Source organism: Chrysochloris asiatica, unplaced genomic scaffold (assembly GCF_000296735.1).
Source record: "Chrysochloris asiatica unplaced genomic scaffold, ChrAsi1.0 scaffold00019, whole genome shotgun sequence".
Taxonomy (NCBI): domain Eukaryota; kingdom Metazoa; phylum Chordata; class Mammalia; order Afrosoricida; family Chrysochloridae; genus Chrysochloris; species Chrysochloris asiatica.
The window spans coordinates 6,922,939-6,943,452 of NW_006408537.1; the positions used below are offsets into that span (position 1 = coordinate 6,922,939).

Below are 20,514 nucleotides of genomic sequence, written 5' to 3' on the forward strand. Positions count from 1 at the left end.
ACTTTCAATATTCTCCTCCAACACCATAACTTAAAAGCATCAGTTCTTCTATAGTCTTCCTTATTCACTGTCTAGCTTTCACAAGCATATGGGGTTACTGAAAATACATGGCTTGGGTCAGGTGCACCTTAGTCCTCAAGCTGACATCTTTGCTCTTCAACACTTTAAAAAGGTCTTGTGCTGCAGAATTGCCCAATGTAATATGTTGTTTGATTTCTTGGCTGCTGCTTCCGTGACTGTTGATAGTTGATCCACGAAGAATGAAGTCCTTTCCAACTTCAATCTTTTCTTCCTTGGTAAGAATGTTATTTATTGGTCCAGTGGTGAGGATTTTTGTTTTCTTTATATTGAGATGCAATCTATACAGAAGGCTGTGTTCTTTGATCTTTATCAGTAAATATTTTAAGTCCTCTTCACTTTCAGCAAGCAATGTTGTATCATCTGCTACTTTTCTATAAATTTTGGAGATTAGTCCCATGTCTAACATGTCATTGCAAAAAAAAATTGTTTCTCAGGTTTTGGAGCCTCTTTTTATTCTTTTGGCCAAATCCTTTTGATGCACTTAAGTGGCTAATTTCTAGTAGGTTCCAGTCTTCTATTTTGCCTTCTAGTGTTTGCATGCTTTTAGTTATGTTTGACAGTGTATTCATGCCAAGTATTAGAGCCTCTAAGTTTGTCCCTACATTTTCATTGATGATTAAGTCTTTAATCCACGTTGAGTTTGTTTTTGTATATGATGTGAGATATGGGTCTTGCTTCATTTGTTTTGCAAATTGATTTCCAGTTTTACCAGCACCTTTTATTGAAGAGACTATCTCTTCCCCATTTAATGTCTTTTGGTCCTTTGTCAAAGATCAGCTGACTGTATGTTATAGCTTTACATCTGGGTTCTCAATTCTGTTCCATTGATCTATGTAGCTTTCATTATAACAGTATCAGGTTGTTTTGACCACTGTGGCTATATTCCCAACAATTCTTCACTTGCTATGCTATTACTTTAATCAGACCCCTGTCTGGTTCCCAGATTTAAGTTTTATCTCTGCTTTACAATTTTGATAGGGATGCTGTTTGTAGCTTATCTATTGAGTGCATTTTCTTCATAGCTAATTCTCTGACTCATAAATGGAGCTAATAATTTCAGAGGCACAGACTATAGATGTACATTTATGGAGATGAATAACTGTATAAGTACAACTGGTTGTTAAGTGCCATTGAGTCAACTCCAACTCTAAGCAACTCTGTAGAGGATTTCTGAGAAGCCGCTTCTGTGTTTGAACCGCTGACCTTGTGGCTAGCAGTTCAATGCTTATCTTACACCACCAGAACTCCAAACTAGTGGGAATTAATTGTTACAAATAACACATAAAGGACATTCAGGATTTCTCCAAAAAGTCATAGTTAGCAACCATTTATTTGCTTTGAAAACTTCATGAATCTAAAACTTATAACTTTTCTGGGTTTCAGAGAATGATTAAAGTCCTAGGCTACAATAGGTCAGCAGTAGATACATGTACTGAATATATTCCATATTCTAGAACATGGGAAGGATATTTCCCTTAAGTGAGGTGTTATGGAACACTATTTTGACTTGCATAAAAATCATAATTGCTTTGCCATTCCAAACCCTTTTGCCAAGGCTCAGTCTGGCACCTATATAGTATGCATGGGTTGTTTGGGTGGGTCCTGAAATGATTCCAAGGTTTCCTGGTTGTTTGAAATATAGCTTTGGATGGATTCTACCTGTGGAATTTAGGCATCTTTATGTGATTATGTGACTTTCTTTTTGAAACCAAAAAAGCAGCTTTCTTCAACCTAGCAGAGGGTGTAAGACCATGCTGAGTGAAGGAAAGACATTAGATACCTAAAATGCAAATTGCCTGTGTAAACATAATTGGATGGGATCACATTATTTTTGCAAATGAATAGGTAGACTGTCCTGAATGCCATGTAAGTGTGTATTTGGCTGCAACTGGGGTTTCTGACTTGCTTTCATTTCTGAAGCATCCATGGTCTTTATTTGAAAACCTTTTCCCCTTAGGTTTTTGTCCAAACAGTTTTCATCATCAGATGCTGTTTTAGTCATGCATTGCTGCTATAAGAGAAATATCACAAGCGAGTGGCTTTAAAGAAAGTTCTTTTCTCACTCTTCAGAAGGCTAGAAGTCCAAATCAGAGTATGCTTTCTCCACTGTAGGCAAAATCCTTGTTTCACCTTCTCACGACAGGGGGTTCCTTGGTTCAAAGATGATCTCCACATGGCTTCTATCTAAGGAAGAAGTGTCCAAGGCAGATCCATAACTGTTCCTGGCACTGCCCATCTCCCCACACTAATCCTGGATGTAAAGGGTTTACTCAGTATGCTGAAGACAAGCATGATGTCACAGCTACTGCTTCGCAATCAGATAAGGTGGTCTCCATGGGAACTTAGTTTGGTTTTGTCAATTCCTATTATGCTTCCCTTTGCAACAATTCTCCTACTGTCTATCTTGAAACTTAACTTTGTTTCAGTCAGCAATTCTCGTATTTTTTAAATTTCTTTTTTTTACTTCAGTGGGATTGGTGATGGTGGCTGTATGCCGTGGAGTCGGTTCCAACTCATAGCGACCCTGTACAGGGTTTTCGAGGCTGTAAATCTTTATGGGAGGAGAATGCCTCATCTTTCTCCTGCAGAACAGATTGTAGTTTCGAACTGCTGACTTTGTGGTTCGCAGCCCGATTCGTAACCACTACGCTACCAGAGGTCCTTTCAGTGGGATTGATGAATATCTAATAGAAAGTCTACAATGCTCACTTTCATATTTCAGGTTATATACAAATTTATTCAAAGATGAAATCACCCAGTATTGTTGAACTCTATATAAATAATAGAACTGGATTTCATTGTCCCTAAATGATTTACATAGGTTACAAAAATGTTTTTCTTAACACAGTCGTCTTGCTCCTCTTCTCAACCTCTTTTTATTAATTTTTGTTATTTCTGGCAGTGCTTTCCAGTACAACAGATACAATTTCAGACACTTTGACTTTCAAAATAGGAAAAACACAACCAAAAATATGGAATAATTTAATCAAAGTACATGGAATCCATGGAAAATACCTTATTTCATTAGTTAAAACGATCTTAAATATTTCTAGGATCACAACGATATTTCCTTAGGCAACTTGGGAGTGATCTGAAAAGTATACAAATGCATTATGGCACATATATCAACTATACTCATTACTGCAATTTAGATATCAGGATGCAAAATACACCATATATATATACATATATATATATATATATATCGGTTTTTAATTCAACTGATGAAAGGGAAAGTATGGTAAACTGGATGCCTGTAACAAACACAGGAGGCTGTAATATGTTTCTAGGATATGGCATATTGCCATTGACCACAGCCTCTTGGAACAAGATAAAGTCATAGAAATAGTTAACAGATGTTAGCCATACTAGAAATATAAAAGTTCTATTGCTAAAAATTATGTAAGGTCAGATGGAGATTTGGCTCTTGGTCCATAACTTAACTGACTTGGCAAATGGAAAGTTGAGATCCAAGGCATAATGCATAATATTCAGGCCACACACTTTGCACACTATGCAGAGGAGTTCATAAACTACTGACAATATGTACACTGTACTAAACCAGCTTGATTAAGTATTAACATGAAATTTGATACTTAGGGAAATCTGAAGTCAATTTTCACGTCTACTAAATTAAAACGTTATTTCTATAACAGCAAAAAAGTAGACTTTTTTTTTTTCCAAATTCAAAAGCATGTCTATAAGTTTTATTATGTATCCTCAGCTTGCAATTTACTTGATGACTGGTTTTTCTTTCCTCTGACTTCATAATCTATCCAGCTCTACCCTTTAAAAAAAGTATTCCTTTTCCCCCCACTCTTGTCTATTACTTCACATTTCAGAACAAGTTGACAGTAATGACTTTCAGATGAATATATGTACTTCAAATGGATCTTCTCAGCTTTAAGTTGCAAATTCATTCAAGTCAAGCATTGAAGGAGGCTTGTGCTACTTTTGAATTTGTGGTTTTATTCACAGCTTTGCAAATAAAGTCACCAGCTTGCATCACCTTGTAAAGATTCACTCCCTAGTGAGGGAAAAAAGGGACATCAGGAAGAAAGGGAAGTTAGGGAGAGAGAAGACAAAACAGATTATTTTTAATTGTATTAGTAGTTACAAATAAAATGCTTTTTATAACAGACTTTTGTACATCATTTATTTTCATGAATCATGTGGCCACTTATTACATTTTTCTGCTTAATTAAAATAGATCTTAAATCATTCCTTTGTATTAACTATAGGAGAGCTACACCTAAATAATTCAGTATAACTCAGGCTGGTTCAAATGCCAACCTTCAGATCACAAACTGCCTGTTTCAATCAGGCTCTTACCTAAACCCTAAGAAGGACAATGAACTAGAAACAATGAACAAAACATCAGTGAAGGAAAATTAACAAGATAATAATTTATAGGAATGCATAGATAAGAACTAGCTTAGAAAAAAAAGCAAACACAATAAAAAACACTTTACTGAACAAAGCCATGAAGAATGCTCAAAATGTGAATACCTATGTGTTTTCAAGAAATACCATTCTTGATGTAATATTGAAGGAGGTAGTTGTAGGTCAAATAAAATAAAGTAGTATTTAGTACACATCTGGAACACGTTTGCCTGAGTGGTTGTACCATCTGAAAGCATAAATAGGATCAACAAAGGCTTAGGTAAATCCATGGATGACAGGTCTGAAGTTGGATATGAAGGCCAAGTTCAGGCTATGTGCCTCACTCATATCTCCGTCTTGGTGGAACTTGCTGTAATGGAAGGTCACCATAAGGCCCCATCCAGCACCTCTGCTGTCACTGGTAGAGGGAGAACATAAAGTGGCTTAAGCAGAGATTTGCCCCATGTTGCATTTTATAACCTTCTATATCCTACCTCGACATAGGCCAGAATCATTGTGGGTTTAAAATGAACAGACTCTGTTATCTTTGCTATTAAGGGATAGTTTTTAATCTTTATAAAATCTGTCTTTTTTCTTTTTAAAGAAATACACATAACAATAACTATAATTTTAGAAATTCCATATGCTTAAATACAGCCAATTTATTTTCTCTAGAGACTTTTACAGAACCGTCTTCTTTGTTACTAACTTCTCTCTCTTTAAAAATGACCTAGAAAAGTTTTTTTTTTTATAATACTTGTGAATCATTTTCATTATTTGATTTCATTATAACATGTCCTCATGACATTAGCTTTTGTTTATGAGTTTAGTTTTGTCACTGAAATGGTCTCATATGGAATATTTGTTATGTGCATTTGACTTAAGCATTTTTACTCCAATGATATTTAAATTTTGTAAATAATTAGCTACATGTGTCTTTCAATTATGAATTAGCCCCTAGCAAGGCATCATAGGAGAATTTTAGTTTCCAGTGTTTTTCTTCGTCTTCCAAGAATTCCATTGAAAATAATTATGCAGATTTTGTGAAAATCATATAAAAGAAGAATTTAGTTTGTGTCCTTTTCTAACATTTTATTTAAATAATAATAATATGAAATCATACTGTATTCTTTTTTTTTTTTCTTTAGCTGTTGGAACTTTTATCATATTGTATTCTGAAGTCATTTATCTGCTGCTTAAATATGTCTCCTGTTCTATGATGGATTTTGAGATTTTTAGAAGCTCAAGTAAAATATGCTTCTTCATAGGGGATTTATGGTCTAGCAGACAACATGAACCCATAAATATAAAAGCTTGTGCTGTAGAGATATGTCTAGGTGATCATAAGGTCAGAGGTGCAGGGAGAAAAAGACAGTGAAGAGGAATGTGTCAGAGAAGGATGCCAGGAAGAATCCTAAGTCTTACATGGAGAGTATGAGTCATTTAGAGGAAAATGGAAGAGACACTGCAGGTAGCGAGAAGAGCAGCAGAAGACATGTGAGAAATACCATAATACATATAGGAAATGATAGACAGAAATAACCTAGAAAGGATAAATAGACCAGAGTATGTGATAAGGCACAACTTAGATTTCAGGAAATGAGAATTCACTGCTAGGTACTCAAGTGTGACATATTCAGATACTCATTACATTAGAAACCTTCCAGTAGCAATCTGGGGGATGACAGACCACTGTGGAGGCTGAATGCCTAGGAAAGAGACAAGGCTTGTGCTTAAGCAGTCATAGTATGCATAGAAAGGAAGGGGAAAACTAAAATATTTAAAAGTCTTGGGAGTGACTGTTAGTAATGGAACACCTTGGGTTAGGGGTAAGCAGCTGAGTGGTGGCTACAATTCAGTGTAACAAAACCTCCTTGAATTATGAAATTCTTAGGAAAGGAGCTATGCCTTAATAAGTTATAGACCAAGTTCTAGAATGCAGTCTGGCAGATATTAAGTATCAGCTGTCAGCGGGATAAGGATTGGACTGCTTACCACGAGCTCGGAGGTTCAAAGCCACCAACGACTCCACAAGAGAAAAATTCTTGTGTCTGCTTCCATAAAGATTTATAGTTGCTGTAAGTCAGAATTGACTCAATAAAAATAGATTGGGTTTGGTTAGGTCAATTGAATTCAGTTCAATTATCTAAATCTTCAAGAAAGAATCTGTATCTCTTCAGATTTTGTAATGGCCATGCACTTCTAAAATAATTAAGCTACTCTGAAAATCCACAATTTATCTGTCAGCTTATTGTACTGTGGTGGCTTTTGTGTTGCTGTGATGCTGGAAACTATGCCATTGATATTTTAAATACCAGCAGAGCCTCCCAGGGTGGACAGGTTTCAGCAAAGCTTCTAGACTAAGACAGACTAGGCACAATGAGAGGTGGATAACTTCTGATGGCTAGACACTGAAACTTTATAAATAGGAGAACACTGTCTGATGCAATGCCGGAAGATGAGACCTTCAGGTTGGAAGGCACTCAAAATACAACTCGGGGAGAGTTGCTTCCTCAAAGTAGAATTAATGGCATGAGTAGAGCAAAGCTTTCAGGATCTTCATTGACTGATGGGGCACAACTCAAAATGAGAAGAAAGTTGCAAACACTCTTTAATAATTGCAATATGAAATGTAAGAAAACTGGAAGTCAGAAAAAATGAAATAGAATGCATAAAGATAAATATCCTAAGCATTAGTGAGTTGAAATGGACAAGTATTGACCATTTTGAACTGGATAATTTTATGTTTCAGTATGCGAGAAATGACACATTGACGAGGAATGCTGTCACATTCATTGTCAAAAAGACCACTTCAAGATCTACCTTGACATACACTGCTGCCTGTGATAGGCTAATATCCATACACCTACATAGAAGACCATTTGATACTGCTATTATTCAAATTTATGCACAAATCACTAAAGCCATTGATGATGAAACAAGAAATCTGCAACATCTTTAGCCTGAAATGCATTAAAGAGGCAATCAATGTGCATTGATAATTATTAGTGACGAGAATGTGGAAGTTTGAAACAAAGGGGAAGTATCAGTAGTTGGAAAATAGGGACTTGGCAATACAAATTTTGCAGCACTAATGTCCTTTTCATTGCAAATACCTTTTCTCAACAACATATATATGAACTTTACCAGATGGAATACACAGGAATTGCTTTCACTACATCTGTGGGAAGGAACAATGGAGAAACTTGACACCATCAGTCAAAACAAAGCCAAAGGTTGACTGTGGAACAGACCATCAATTGCTCATATGCAAATTCTCACTGAAGCTGAAGAAAAGTAAAACAAGTCCATAAGAACCAAACTATGACCTTGAATAATATCTCCCATTTGAGTTTAGAGACCACGTCAAGAACAAATTTGATGACTGAAGCCAGAAGAGTTGTGGAAAGTAAAAGATCATTAAAAAGACAGAAAAGGCAAACATGCGTATCAGAAGAGACTCTGAAAATTGCTGTTGAACAGAGGAGAAAAAGCAAACAGAAGAAATGAAGTACTAGAGCTAAACAGAAAATTTCAAAGGGCAGCTTAAGAAAATGAAGTGTGATACTACAATGAAATGTGCAAAGACCTGGTGTAGGAAAACCTAAAGTAAAGAACACGTTCAGCATTTCTCAAGCTTTGTTGTTGTTGTTGTTGTTGTTGTTAAGTGCCGTCGAGTCGGTTCCGACCCACAGCGACCCTGTACAGGGTTTCCAAGGGTGTAAATCTTTACGGGAGTAGAAAGCCTGATCTTTCTCCTGCGGAGCAGCTGGTAGTTTCAAACCGCTGACCTTAAGGTTCGCAGCCCGATTCGTAACCACTACGCTAACTGAAAAAAAAAAAAAAAAAATTCAAGCCCCAACTTGAAATTCTGAAGGATTCTATGGGTAAAATTTTTGAAAGATGCAGAAAGCACCAAAAGACGATGGGAGGAACACATATAGAGTTACTGTACCAAAAAGAAATGGTCAATGTTCAATCATTTCACAAGTTAGCATATGATCAAGAGCCAACAGTACTGAATGAATAAGTCCAAGATGCACTAAGGCATTGGCAAAAACAAGTCTCCAGGAAATGACAGAATACAAATGGAAATATTTCAACAAACTGATGCAACACTAGAAGCACCCACTGGTCTATGCCAAGAAATTTGGAAGACAGCTATCTGGTTAACCAATTGGAAGAGATCCATATTTGGGCCCATTCCAAAGAGAGGTGACCTAACTGAATGCAGAAATCATTGAACAATATCATTATTATTTCATGTAAATAACAATTTTGCTTAAGATAATTAAAAAAATGGCTGTAGCTGTATACTGACAGGGAGTTGCCAGAAATTTAAGTCAGATTCAGAAGAGCGTGTTGAATTAAAGACATCGTGGCTGGATGGATGTTTTGGCTGAAAACAGAGAATACCAGAAAGATGTTTACTTTATTAAGTGCTTCATTGATTGCAAAGCCATTCCACTGTGTGGATCATAACATTGTGAAGAACAAGTATTCCAGAACACTTAACTGTGCTCATGAGAAACTTGTACATAGAACAAGAAGCCAGTTAGATCAGGAAAAGGGGATACTGAATGGTTTAAAATCAGAAAAGTTATGTGCAAGGTTGTATTCTTCTAACATACTTAATTAATCTATATGCTGAGCAAATAGTCTGAGAAATTGGAATATAAGAAGGAGAACATGGTATCAGGATAGGAAGAAGACTCAGTAACAATCTGCATTATGCAAATGATACAACCTGGCATGCTGGGCAGTAGTACATAGAGTTAATATGACTTAGAACTGACTTGATGGTACCTAACAACAACTCTGCAAATGAAATGGTATTTATCCTTACCAAAGAAGGTAGGCAATAGCTTTAGTATTTACTTATAGTGAAATCATATTTTCAATAAACATTTATTGAGCATTTCTATGCAGTTAGATTCCACCATCCTCTCAGTGGAAGAAAAGACCTGGTGATCTGCTTCATGAAGATCTTAGCCTAGACAACCCTATAGGACAGTTCTACTGTCACATATAGAATTACTGTGAATTGGAACCAATTTCATGGCACACAGCACACACAAGCCAATAAGCACCAAATATTTGTAAGCTGTAATAATAATTGCTCTCTGGCTACAGGGGGAGCTAGAAATATAAGCAAGATAATTATACAACTTCATTATAGGTTCAGAGGCAGAGACACATAAGCAAGCTTGGGAACACTGACGAGAGGTATATGATGAATTGGGACAGGTTGGTGGGCAAGAAGATGTTGAAAGATTTTTTGAGGATAGTGATGTTTCACTTACCAGAGGAAATCAGTATCATGAATCAGGCCATTCCATGCAACGGTAAAAGCATGAGCAAGGAGTGAAGGTGAGGAATAAAATGGTGCAGAAATGCGGACTATAAACAAAGTGATACATGAGCATCAATGTAAGTAGAGTGAAACAAGAGTAGAGACAGGAGAGGTAGAAAGGGAACTTGTAATTTTGTAATCCAATGATGAGTTTATAGCTCAAAAATATTTTGAATGTCTAGTAATCTGTGGAAGATGCCTTGGTGGCATAATGGCTAAGCACTAACTGATAACAGAAAGACTAGCAGTTGGATCCACAAGAGAAAGATCTGGTAATCTGCTTCCACAAAGATTATAGTCTAGAAAACTCTTTGGGGTAGTTGTACTCTGTCACATAGGACTCCCATGAGTTGGAATTGATAAAAGGCATCTAACAACAACAATCATCTGCGCATAGTTTCCTTGTCTTTTATTTCTACATTTACCTTTATAGACTAACAAATTATGCTTACAAGTGTGTTAGAAGACAAGGTGCTAATTTTGGTGGATGTCATTAAAGAGCACATGACTTTTCTAGTTGTTGTTGTTTATTGCCATCAAGTCTGTTCTGAATCATAATGACCATGTATTGGATTTCCCAGGGGTGGCTGGTGGGTTTGAACCACTGACCTTGCATTTAGCAGTCTAGTTTTTACCCTACAGTGCCACCCTACCAGGACCCCAGCTTTTCAGGTACTACTTGTAAAGAGACTACTTCTTGCCATGAAATGTTTCACATACTGAAGTATTTGTGAGTTCATCTCTTCCACTGACCATTTCAAAGTGTCCTTGTTTCTCTTCCAGAAGCCCTAGTTGTCACTGTGAGAAAATCAATATCTGACTTCTCCAAATTAAACACCCATGCAAAACACGAAACTGCAAAATGCAAGTCACAACAGCACTGACATAAACTTGAGTATGAGACGTGAAATCAGATGTACTTTCAAGAAGAACTTGAGAGGTCATGCAGCACTATAAAATTTAGGTAATGAGGAGAATTATTGGTAATTGAGTATAGTAATAAGTTACTTTATAAAGACTCCCAATAATTTCTATTATATTTGCCCCATGTGTATTTTAGCAACTAGCAAAAGTGCAGTAAAACTTTGACCTCAAAAAGCACTTCCCAAATATTCCAAAGCATTCCAAATTGAGCTACCAGGAACTATGGATATTAAAATACATTAAAGTAACTTACTGTATTGAGCCCCAGGCCGTTAAGCATATATATTAAATCCTCAGTGGCAACATTCCCAGAGGCGCCTTTGGCATAAGGGCAACCACCTAATCCGGATACTGCAGAGTCCACCACGTTAATCCCCATCTGGAAAACAAACCCAAACACCTAAGGCTTGTGTATTTATGGCATGTAAACTGTTGAGTTTCAATTTAACCTGTGACAAACAGCAAATAAGCAAAATGTAAAACTGTTACTCAAACATATTTACCCACCAGGTGCTAGCTAGCACAATCCTTGTTTTAGATCCCAAATAGCTGTTGACTGTTATGTTAATAGAAACTCTATTAGCATAAAAGACAATCAATACTTGTAATTTAGGAATTATATTGAAATTGGAACAATCAATGATCAGAATAAAATAGTATGACACATTGATAGTAGTATAATTTATACAAGGTGGTGGAGTGCAAAATAAATTCACTCACAGGTTTTATATATTCCGCAATCAATTCTCTAGGATGATTCTAAAAATACATGGTTTGCAACACTGCAATTCAAGTTTAAGGTGTCACGGAAGACTGTTAGGTGTGGGGACTGGGGAGTCACTGAGTTTGAAGTAGGGTCTATGAGCTCAATCCACTCTCTTCATTCCCTCTTAATTGAGCCATTACTTAGCAAACAAAACTGCAAAGGGAAAATGAAAAAGTAATGCCCCTATCACTAATAATCGAACTAACTCCAATGGTTTGTATCATTTTATTGCACTTGTTTTTTTTTTACTTAAGCTTTTTACAAATTAAAATTTGTGTTAACCCTTTATGGAGCAAGTCTATTAGTGCCATTTTTTTCCAACAGCATGTGCTTACTTGGTGTTTCTGTATTACTTTTTGGTAACATAACATTTCAATTTTTTCCATAAAACTACTGCATGCTTAATAGACTGCAGTATTGCATAAACGTAACTTTTGAGGTGCTGTTCAAGCTCACCAGCTGCTCCTATACAGGGTTACAATGAGCTGGAAACAACTCATCAGCACTTAAAAATAACAACAACAACAATTTTGATATGCACTGGGAGCCCAAATATTTGTGTGATTTGCTTTATTGCCACACTCACTTTATTGTAGTGGTCTGGAACCTAACATGCTATCTTCAAAACATGGCTGTATTGGATCTTTAGTAAGTACTAGATACTAAGTAAGTTAGAGTATTAATTTACAAAAATCCATGATTTGGATACTCTTTTAATATTCTCAAATCACAAATGAAGTAACTCAAGTACAAAGGAGTCAAATGATTGCCCAGGGTTACTATCTGGCAGATGGAATACTCAGACTCCAGGGAATTCATGCTCTGGTCTCTAGGAATACACAAATTAGTATATGACTAGGTTTTGGGGTTATTGGCATGGTGGAGATGTGTGTACTAGAGAGGTTGTGAAAGACATGAACACAATGGGGTCTGAGAAGGGCTTTTGTTGTTGTTGTTATATGTCATGGAGTAGTTTCCAACTCACAGCAATGCTGTATAGGGTTTCCGAGGAGAAGCTGGTAAGCTTGAACTGCCAACCTTGCAGTTCAAACTGACATTGTTGTCCAGCGCATTAACCCACAGTGCCACACCAGGACTCCGGGAAAGGTTTTGGAGATCATAGTTATAGAATATCATGTTTGGTAAGGTTGAGGATCAGAGAAAAAGAGGAAGACCCCCCCACCCCCACCCCCAATGAGATGGATTAGCCAAGTGGCAGCATCAGTGTACTCAAGCATGGCAATAGTAGTGAGGTTGGCCCAGGATCGGGCAGTGTTTCGTTCTGCTGTGCATAAGGTCGCCATGGGTGGGTACCGAGTTGATGGCAACTAACAAAAACAAGTTATAGAATAGCTGAAAAACAGAGATGGGGCACAGTAATCACAGCTATAAAAAGTGACAATTTAGCTGATGCCTTTCTCATGATTTGTTGTTGTGGTTAAGTGCCATTGAGTCATTTCCTTGGGTTTCCAAGAAGCAACGGACTGGTGGTTTTAAACTGCCAATCTTGAAGTTCAAACCGACCTTGTGGGCTAGTACTTATCCTACAGCACCATAGCAGAACTCCTCCTCATGATTAGATTGGAGTTAAGCATTTTGGGAAGGAAGATCATAGAGATGAAGTGCCATTTTAATCACATCGATCGATCAAGAGTACATGCTATGAACATGAATGATGGCAGACAATATTTGTCTTATTTCTCACCTGAACAGTTACACACGTGCTATCCACCCATCTCTATCATGCTTCCATGCTCTCTGGATGGAAAGCACGATATATAAACCACACTTAAGAGATAAGGAATATCTACAAATGAGAGGACTTCAAAAAGTTTGTGGAAAAATTCTATTTTCATTATACTTTTCTACAAGGTTTTTGAGATCTCTCCACACAATATTTAAAATTATCTGTGAAAAATTTATTCTCCCCCATATATTTATCTCCTCTATCACTTATTTGTTACAGCCAATATTACTTTATATATTTTGTTGCTCAAATATTTCCAGCTCTTTCAATTGGCTTCTATATGACATGCCAGGCGACTGCACTTTTTGAAACACTTTTAAACTTTCCCTTGCAAGACTTGTAAGGGGCTCACAAGAGAAAACTACAGCCTAAACAGCCCTAGGATTCTTTAGGACCTTGGACAAGTTTATAAAATATGTACTGTTTGATTATACACCTCAATTTCTTATTATACTCCTTAACCCAGTATGGCCCCAACATTTCTTCTTCTATGTGAGAAACGTTGTCTATACTGACAAACGCTCAAGTAATCCAATCTGTACTCATTTTAGGGAGAGTGAGGTTTTCTTTATTCAATTTTGCCCCATAGACAAAGGCAGACACGCCATATGGCGTGTTTTTATACTTGTCTTCAAAAGCCCCTCCTCCAGTTCCAGTTCCCCATATAGTAGGATTCTATTGTTGTTGTTGTTAAGTGCCGTCGAGTCGGTTCCGACCCATAGCGACCCTGTACAGGGTTTCCGAGGGTATATATCTTTACGGGAGTAGAAAGCCTCATCTTTCTCCCATGGAGCGGCTGGTAGTTTTGAACCGCTGACCTTAAGGTTAGCAGCCCGATTTGTAACCACTACGCTACCAGAGCTCCTTATAGGATTCTATAGCATGTCGCATTTTTCCTCCCCCCCAAAGAAGCCAAAAAAGGCTTGCCCATTGTTTTAATGGCTGTATTCTTATTTATATTTCCTAGTCCTAGAGCAGCCAGGTTACACATCCCTCCCTGTATGTAAATCAACAATCTGTTTGTCAGGCCTAGCAATCTCATGAATTCTGGAAGATGGACTACGTCCACAAAAATTATTTCTCACATTCTATTACTGTAATCTCTCAAAAATTTGATCTTACAAGCTTAATCATATTCAGTTGCTAAATACTGGCCCTTCTAGGATTATATTTGTTATGAATCAAAATAGCAAGTATAAGAAATTGTTTTAGAAGTGAAATTTCTGGTATTGCTCAGTAGGATGTCTTTCCTATATTTGTCTTTATATCAAGACATTGGCTCATTTCTTGGCTTCTGAAATGACACCAAATCTCTACCTACTGCCTAAAACAGAGCTATTCGGTAAAACTGACTTTATCACCTGAGGAGTCAGAAATTGCACTGCGTCTCTATGTTGGCTACCCATTAGACGCATCTGGGGCCCTGTTAAAAATACTAACACTCAGGACTCTTCCCAGACCAATTAAATTAGGATCTTGGGAAGGGGCCAGGCATTGGTATTTCTTATAAGAGCACACTGGTCTAACTAGGTTTGGAAACCTCAGCATAGTGGTTCTTTTTGTCTCATATTTTTGTATGTGTCAATCCTATGTAAGCCAGCTTTAACATTAGAGAAACTCTATACCCGGGGCTCCAAATAGTCAACTGGTCAACATTTTATCTGGAATGTATGTATCATGTTTCTTTTATCACTACTAAGGATGATGGCCCTACAACCACAGGAGCTCCAGAAGGGAAACATGTTGCCTTGCCAAGAGTGTAGTTTCTAGTCTTAATTGACCATTTGGGAGTCAGTGAAGAAACAAGTCACACTTCTATTGTATAATGCAAGACAAATGTGGCCTATTCAATTGCCAAAGGCAAAAGGTTTATTCACAAAAGAGTAACTAGCATCACAATACAAAAGTGATAAACAATCATTTTCACAGTTGTTGTTGTTTTGAAGTGTCATGGAGGAGGCACTGATGGGCTTGAACTGCTTATCTTAGGGTTAATAGTTCAGTAGTATCTCAGGACTCCATTTTCACCACGAAACAACCATAAATAACCACTGAAGGTAGGAAAACATGATCATGTTACTTCACATTAAAGATTATAAATGTAGACAAAAGTGACACTATGACATTTTACACTTTGGCATTTACACTTAATGGTATTTGTTGTTGATAAGTGCTGTGGAGTCACTACTGACTCATATGGATCCTGTGTAGGTTTTCTGAGGCTGTGAAATCTTCGTGGGAGCAGAAAGTTTCATCTTTCTTTCATGGAGTGGCTAGTGTGCTCAAACCACCAGCCTTCTGGTTCCATGTCCAGCATTTACCTACTACACTCCCTGATGGCATTTTGTTGTTGTTAAGTGCCGTTGAGTTGATGCCGATCCATAGCGACACTGTATAGGGTTTCCAAGAAGCAGCTGGTGAGCTTGAACCACCGACCTGCAGTTCAAACAACTTTGCAGTCTGACGCATTAGTCCACAGCACCACACCAGAACTCCTTATGGCATTTAGACTGATATAAAAATGCTGGCAATAAAATAGTGTAGTATAAAACAAACAAAAACCTACAACTTCAACAATATGGATAAATATCTCAAGCAAAAGGTTGTATGGAAGAAGTCAGCCTTGAAAGAGTACAAACCATGAGTCCATTTCACATAAAGTCAAAAAATATTTACTAATCAATACATTTGGAGTTCTGGTGTGGCACTGTGGGATAGTGCGCTGGACTGCAGGGTTGGTTTGAACCTCAAGGACAGTGGTTCAAACTCACCAGCTGCTCCTCGGAAACCCTATATAGGGTCACTATGAGTCGGAAGCCAACCTAAGGCACTTAACCACAACAATCAATTAATACTGCTACAAATTAGAATAGCTATCCATTGAGGTGTGAATGAAAATGGGCACAAGGGGAGTTCCCAGGGTGCTGGAAACACTGCATATCTGAACTGGGTTAATTACCAGTAATATTAGTTTGTGAAAATTCATTGAGCTTATGATGTGTGCACATAATATAATGTGTGAGCATTCTATTTCAATAAATATAAATGAGAAAAAATAAACAGTGTCCTTGGAGCTGAAGGTAAGCAGGAAAGTATAGTAAACTGGTAGGAACATATATTGGATTTGTTTTGTCCTGGAGAGCACTCTCAAAGAGTAAATTGGAGCTTAAATTAAAATAAGTTAAGAGTTTATTGAAGGAACTCAATCCAGAATCAGGCAGTTCCTTGTAAAGATTCACCAAAGTACTACAGTTAAAGAGAGTTTAAACAAAGCTTAAATATTGAGAATCAGGAGTTTATGAGAAGAAAATTCTGATGGGTTGACATTTACAAAATAATGCTTAAAAGACACAAAACAATGGCTTTGTTGTTGTTGCTAAATGCCAGGGAGCAACCCAGTGTGGGTGTCCGAGTAGCTCCTGGTGAGTTTGAAACACAGACCTGTGGTTCAACGTGACCTTGACACATCTGCACTTATCCAAGCTGCCACATCAGGACTCTTAAATAAAGGCAAGACCCTTAAATGCTATCTTGCTAATTGTAAAGTTTGCATTCTTTAACAGTTTATTCTATGGAAATTCTGAGGAACAGCCTCAGTGAATGCTCTTCCTGGCAGCATGCTGTGAGAGGAAGGGGGAGGATGGGAAGAGTGTGCCTGCCAGCTTCCTTGGGTAAGTGGGCTAGCTGACTTTTAAAAGTCAACTCAAAAATAAGCAATAAACCCAGAGAAAATGGAGTCTAACCTTTTGCAAGACTGTCTTTATGCTAAGCATCTAGTTATTTTGAGCTTCTTCACACAATTACTAATTAATCTTAAATTACAGTTACCTATTAATCCAGCAATTTCTTATTATATTTTTTCCCCTAGAAATATTTCATGGAGTCCTAGAGTGGAGCTGTAGGATAAGCACTGGACAGCAAAGTCTGTTTGAACCACAAGGTTGGTGATTCAAACCCATCAGCTGCTTCTTGGAAACCCTATACAGGGTTGCTATGAGTCTGAACTTACTCAACAGGATACCACCACCACAATGAGTTGGAACAGACTTGAAGGTACAACAACAACAGCAAGAAGTAAATAATTAGAACCGTAATGTGGTTCAAACCCACCAGCCACTACACAGGGTCGCTATGAGTCAGAAACGCCATCTGGGTTAGAGAATTTTATAATAGCATATAATGTTCCTGGTGTGGCACTATAGGATCAGCACTGGACCATGAACCACAAGGTTCAGCACTTAACAGTAACAACAACAACGTGTAGTTATGATCCCATAATCTAGAAAACAAACAAAATCAAATTGCTTGGAATGTATACCAAAATATTAACAATGGAGACTACTGGGTTACGTAATTATAGGTTGTTGTGGTTATTAAGTGTCTTCGAGTCTGTTCTGACTCAGCTACTATGTATAGGGTTTCCAAGAAGTTACTGGTTGGTCAGAACCACAGACCTTGCTGTTAACAGCCTAGTGCTAATCGTCTACAATGTTACACCAGGATTCTAGGTAATTTATTTTATTTTCATTCTGTTTGTCTTTGTTTTCCAGAGCCCCATAATGAATATTAATTATATATTCAAATAGAAATAAACTGTGTAGTAGATTTATAGCAAATGACTGAGGAAGAAAATAAATAAATCCAAGTTTGCAACAACTATGATTTGCAACAACTATGGTTCACCGGAACCCTATACAGGATCGCTATGAATCAGAATCAACTCGACAGCACTTAACAACAAAGGTTCAAAACTATTTAGTAAACATGCAGACATAATCTGGACAAGACAGACATAATCTAGATAAAAACACAGCTGAAAGATGATCTTTTCCTGGTGTGTTGCTGTAAGGTACGTACTGGGTTGCTAAATGCAAGGTCAGCAATTCAAATCCATCAGTCGCTCCTCAGAAACCCTATATCAAGATCACTATGAGTCAGAACTGACTCGAGGACACTAAACCGGAAGTTTGAGTAGCTCTAGACAGGGATTCTCTTTCACTAGACTCTATTCACACATACCTTGAATCAATTCTATGAGGAAAATGTGAGTTTAATATTTAAATAAGCAAATCTAAGAATCTTGTCTTTTAGAAAAGAAAGCAACAAAGTCTTTTAGAAAAGAAAAAAAATTACTGTTGCTTAATAAAGTTCTTTAAAGTATTTATTTAATGTTTGGTTTTTTTTTTTTTAAATGTAATATCCTCTAAATTCTTTCCTGGATTAAATTTTATTGTCCCCAGAAATAAAGCCTACTCAATGGATAATGTTATCAATATATTAAATCATATATTCTAAACAAACTACTCTAGAAGTTCCTAAGTTAGAATTTTATAAGAAAATAATTTTAACATGTAGTAAACATGTATTGAATAATATGTTTAATAAATTTAATATCTATTTACCTAACCCATTAAAAGTGATGCAGACAAAGTCTTAAAAACTTACTAGGATAATTCTTCCCATTATTAATTCTTTATGATTGTTGTTGTTAAGTGCCATCAAGTCAGTTCCAACTTATAATAATGCCGTATAGTGTTTTTGAGGATTGGCTTGTGGCTTGAACTGCTGACCTTGTGGTTTGCAGTCCAGTAGTGTAGTGGTTATGAATCGGGCTGCGAACATTAAGGTCAGCAGTTCGAAACTACCAGCTGTTCCACAAGAGAAAGATGAGGCTTTCTGCTCCCGTAAAGATTTACAGCCTCGGAAACCCTGTACAGGGTTGCTATGAGTTGGAACCGACTCCACGGCACATAACCACCACCACCACCGCTTTTCCTACAGTGCCACACCAGGAATGATGCATGAAGTGAATTGTTTGGACTACACCATTGAAACCATGGCATTATAGCAAATGATATTACAGTTAATATAAGTTGCTCATATATTTAAAGAAAACACTTGGGTTACTTAGTTTATCATATAAGAGATTATCTGTGTTAAAAGATTACTTTTACAAAGAGGCTTCCTATCCTTGCACTTCAAATACAATTATTGCTTTCAGATTCCTAATGTGTTTATGTGGGTCTCTAAGTACTCAAACCCAGGCCTGTGTTACACAGTAATGGAATCCTGGTGTGGCACTGTAGAATAAGCACTGGACCCCAAGGTCAGTTTGAGCTGCAAGAACAGTGGTTCAAACCCATCAGCTGTTCCTAGGAAACTCTACACAGGTTCACTTTGAGCTCAAACTGACTTAAAGGCATTTAACAACAACTCTATACCCAGTCACTATGATTCAGGACTGACTTAAAGGTACTTAACAATATTGTAAACAGAATGCACTTTTAGAAGTTCATATTTATATGAGTAACCACAAGGTGGCAATGTAGCACCAAATTCTACCAAGTTGGAGGCTGAGTTTACAATTGTGTGCTAACTGAAGAAAATCACAAACACAAATACATAGCTTTTTTGAAATCAATGATTCTTACTTTTAAAATAAAGAAACTTTAACTAATGGTATAGAACACATGAAACCATGGTTAAATATAATCAATACATTTAAATTTATTCTTCTTTTGGGAGTCTTGGTATGGCACTGTGAGTTAAAGCACTGGATGGCAAGTTTGGCAGTTCAAACTCACCAGCTCTTCCTTGGAAACCCTATACAGGGTCGCAATGGGTTGGAAAAGACTTGCTGACATTTAACAACAACAACATTCTTTGTTTGCCATTAAAATGTCCATTAAACATATTCTATGTGCCAAAGTCAAAACCTTGTACTCATGGAATTTAGTAATGCAAATTAAAATGCCTACACATTTTGTTTATCACTGAGAGGATACTAAGAACAAAGGAGAAGAAATTCTCTAGTGGTCAGAGAAGTAAAGTTTCCTCAAGACAATACAAACCCAGAACTCAAAGGATCAAGGTGTCCTTGGCTTCTACTTTACTCAAAACCAAAGATTAAAGCTATCAACCCAGTGGGTCGGGACTTGATAAACCTGGTGTGGTTAGTACATCCACTTGAGCTCTTCAAATATGTGCTTGGACTTACGGTATTGGGGAAAACTGTTACTTTTTATCCTGGAAAATAGTACATTGACCGGCTGCAATTTTGTCATCAGCATATAGTTTCTGTACTAACATTTTATATGTGCTTCCAGGAGTATTAATTATGCATGGTGCTTGGATACTTAGATTATGCCAATTTGCGAACAAAAGCAAAAGTATCATTTCAAGTTTTATTTTTGGAGGGACATTAAAAGTCCTTATTCTCCCAATAAAAATGATAAATATGTAATAATATGTATAATAAGA

The 20,514-nt window shown here is 37.0% G+C and overlaps 1 protein-coding gene across 3 annotated transcripts in view; it reads right to left on the reverse strand.

The window, feature by feature from the left end:
- Positions 1–3,645: 3,645 nt before the first annotated feature.
- The window catches only part of HMGCLL1 (3-hydroxymethyl-3-methylglutaryl-CoA lyase-like 1), a 212,849-nt gene continuing 195,980 nt past the window's right edge, over positions 3,646–20,514 (reverse strand). The window contains exons 5-6 of one of the 3 annotated variants that reach the window (XM_006835730.1): positions 10,995–11,120; positions 3,646–4,108 (exon numbers count right to left, since the gene is read on the reverse strand). In XM_006835730.1, coding sequence (XP_006835793.1) covers positions 4,007–4,108; positions 10,995–11,120 — 228 coding nt within the window. In that variant the 3' untranslated portion in view covers positions 3,646–4,006. The remainder of the gene's footprint in view (positions 4,109–10,994; positions 11,121–20,514) is intronic. The other 2 variants (XM_006835729.1, XM_006835728.1) reach the window with 2 other exon arrangements.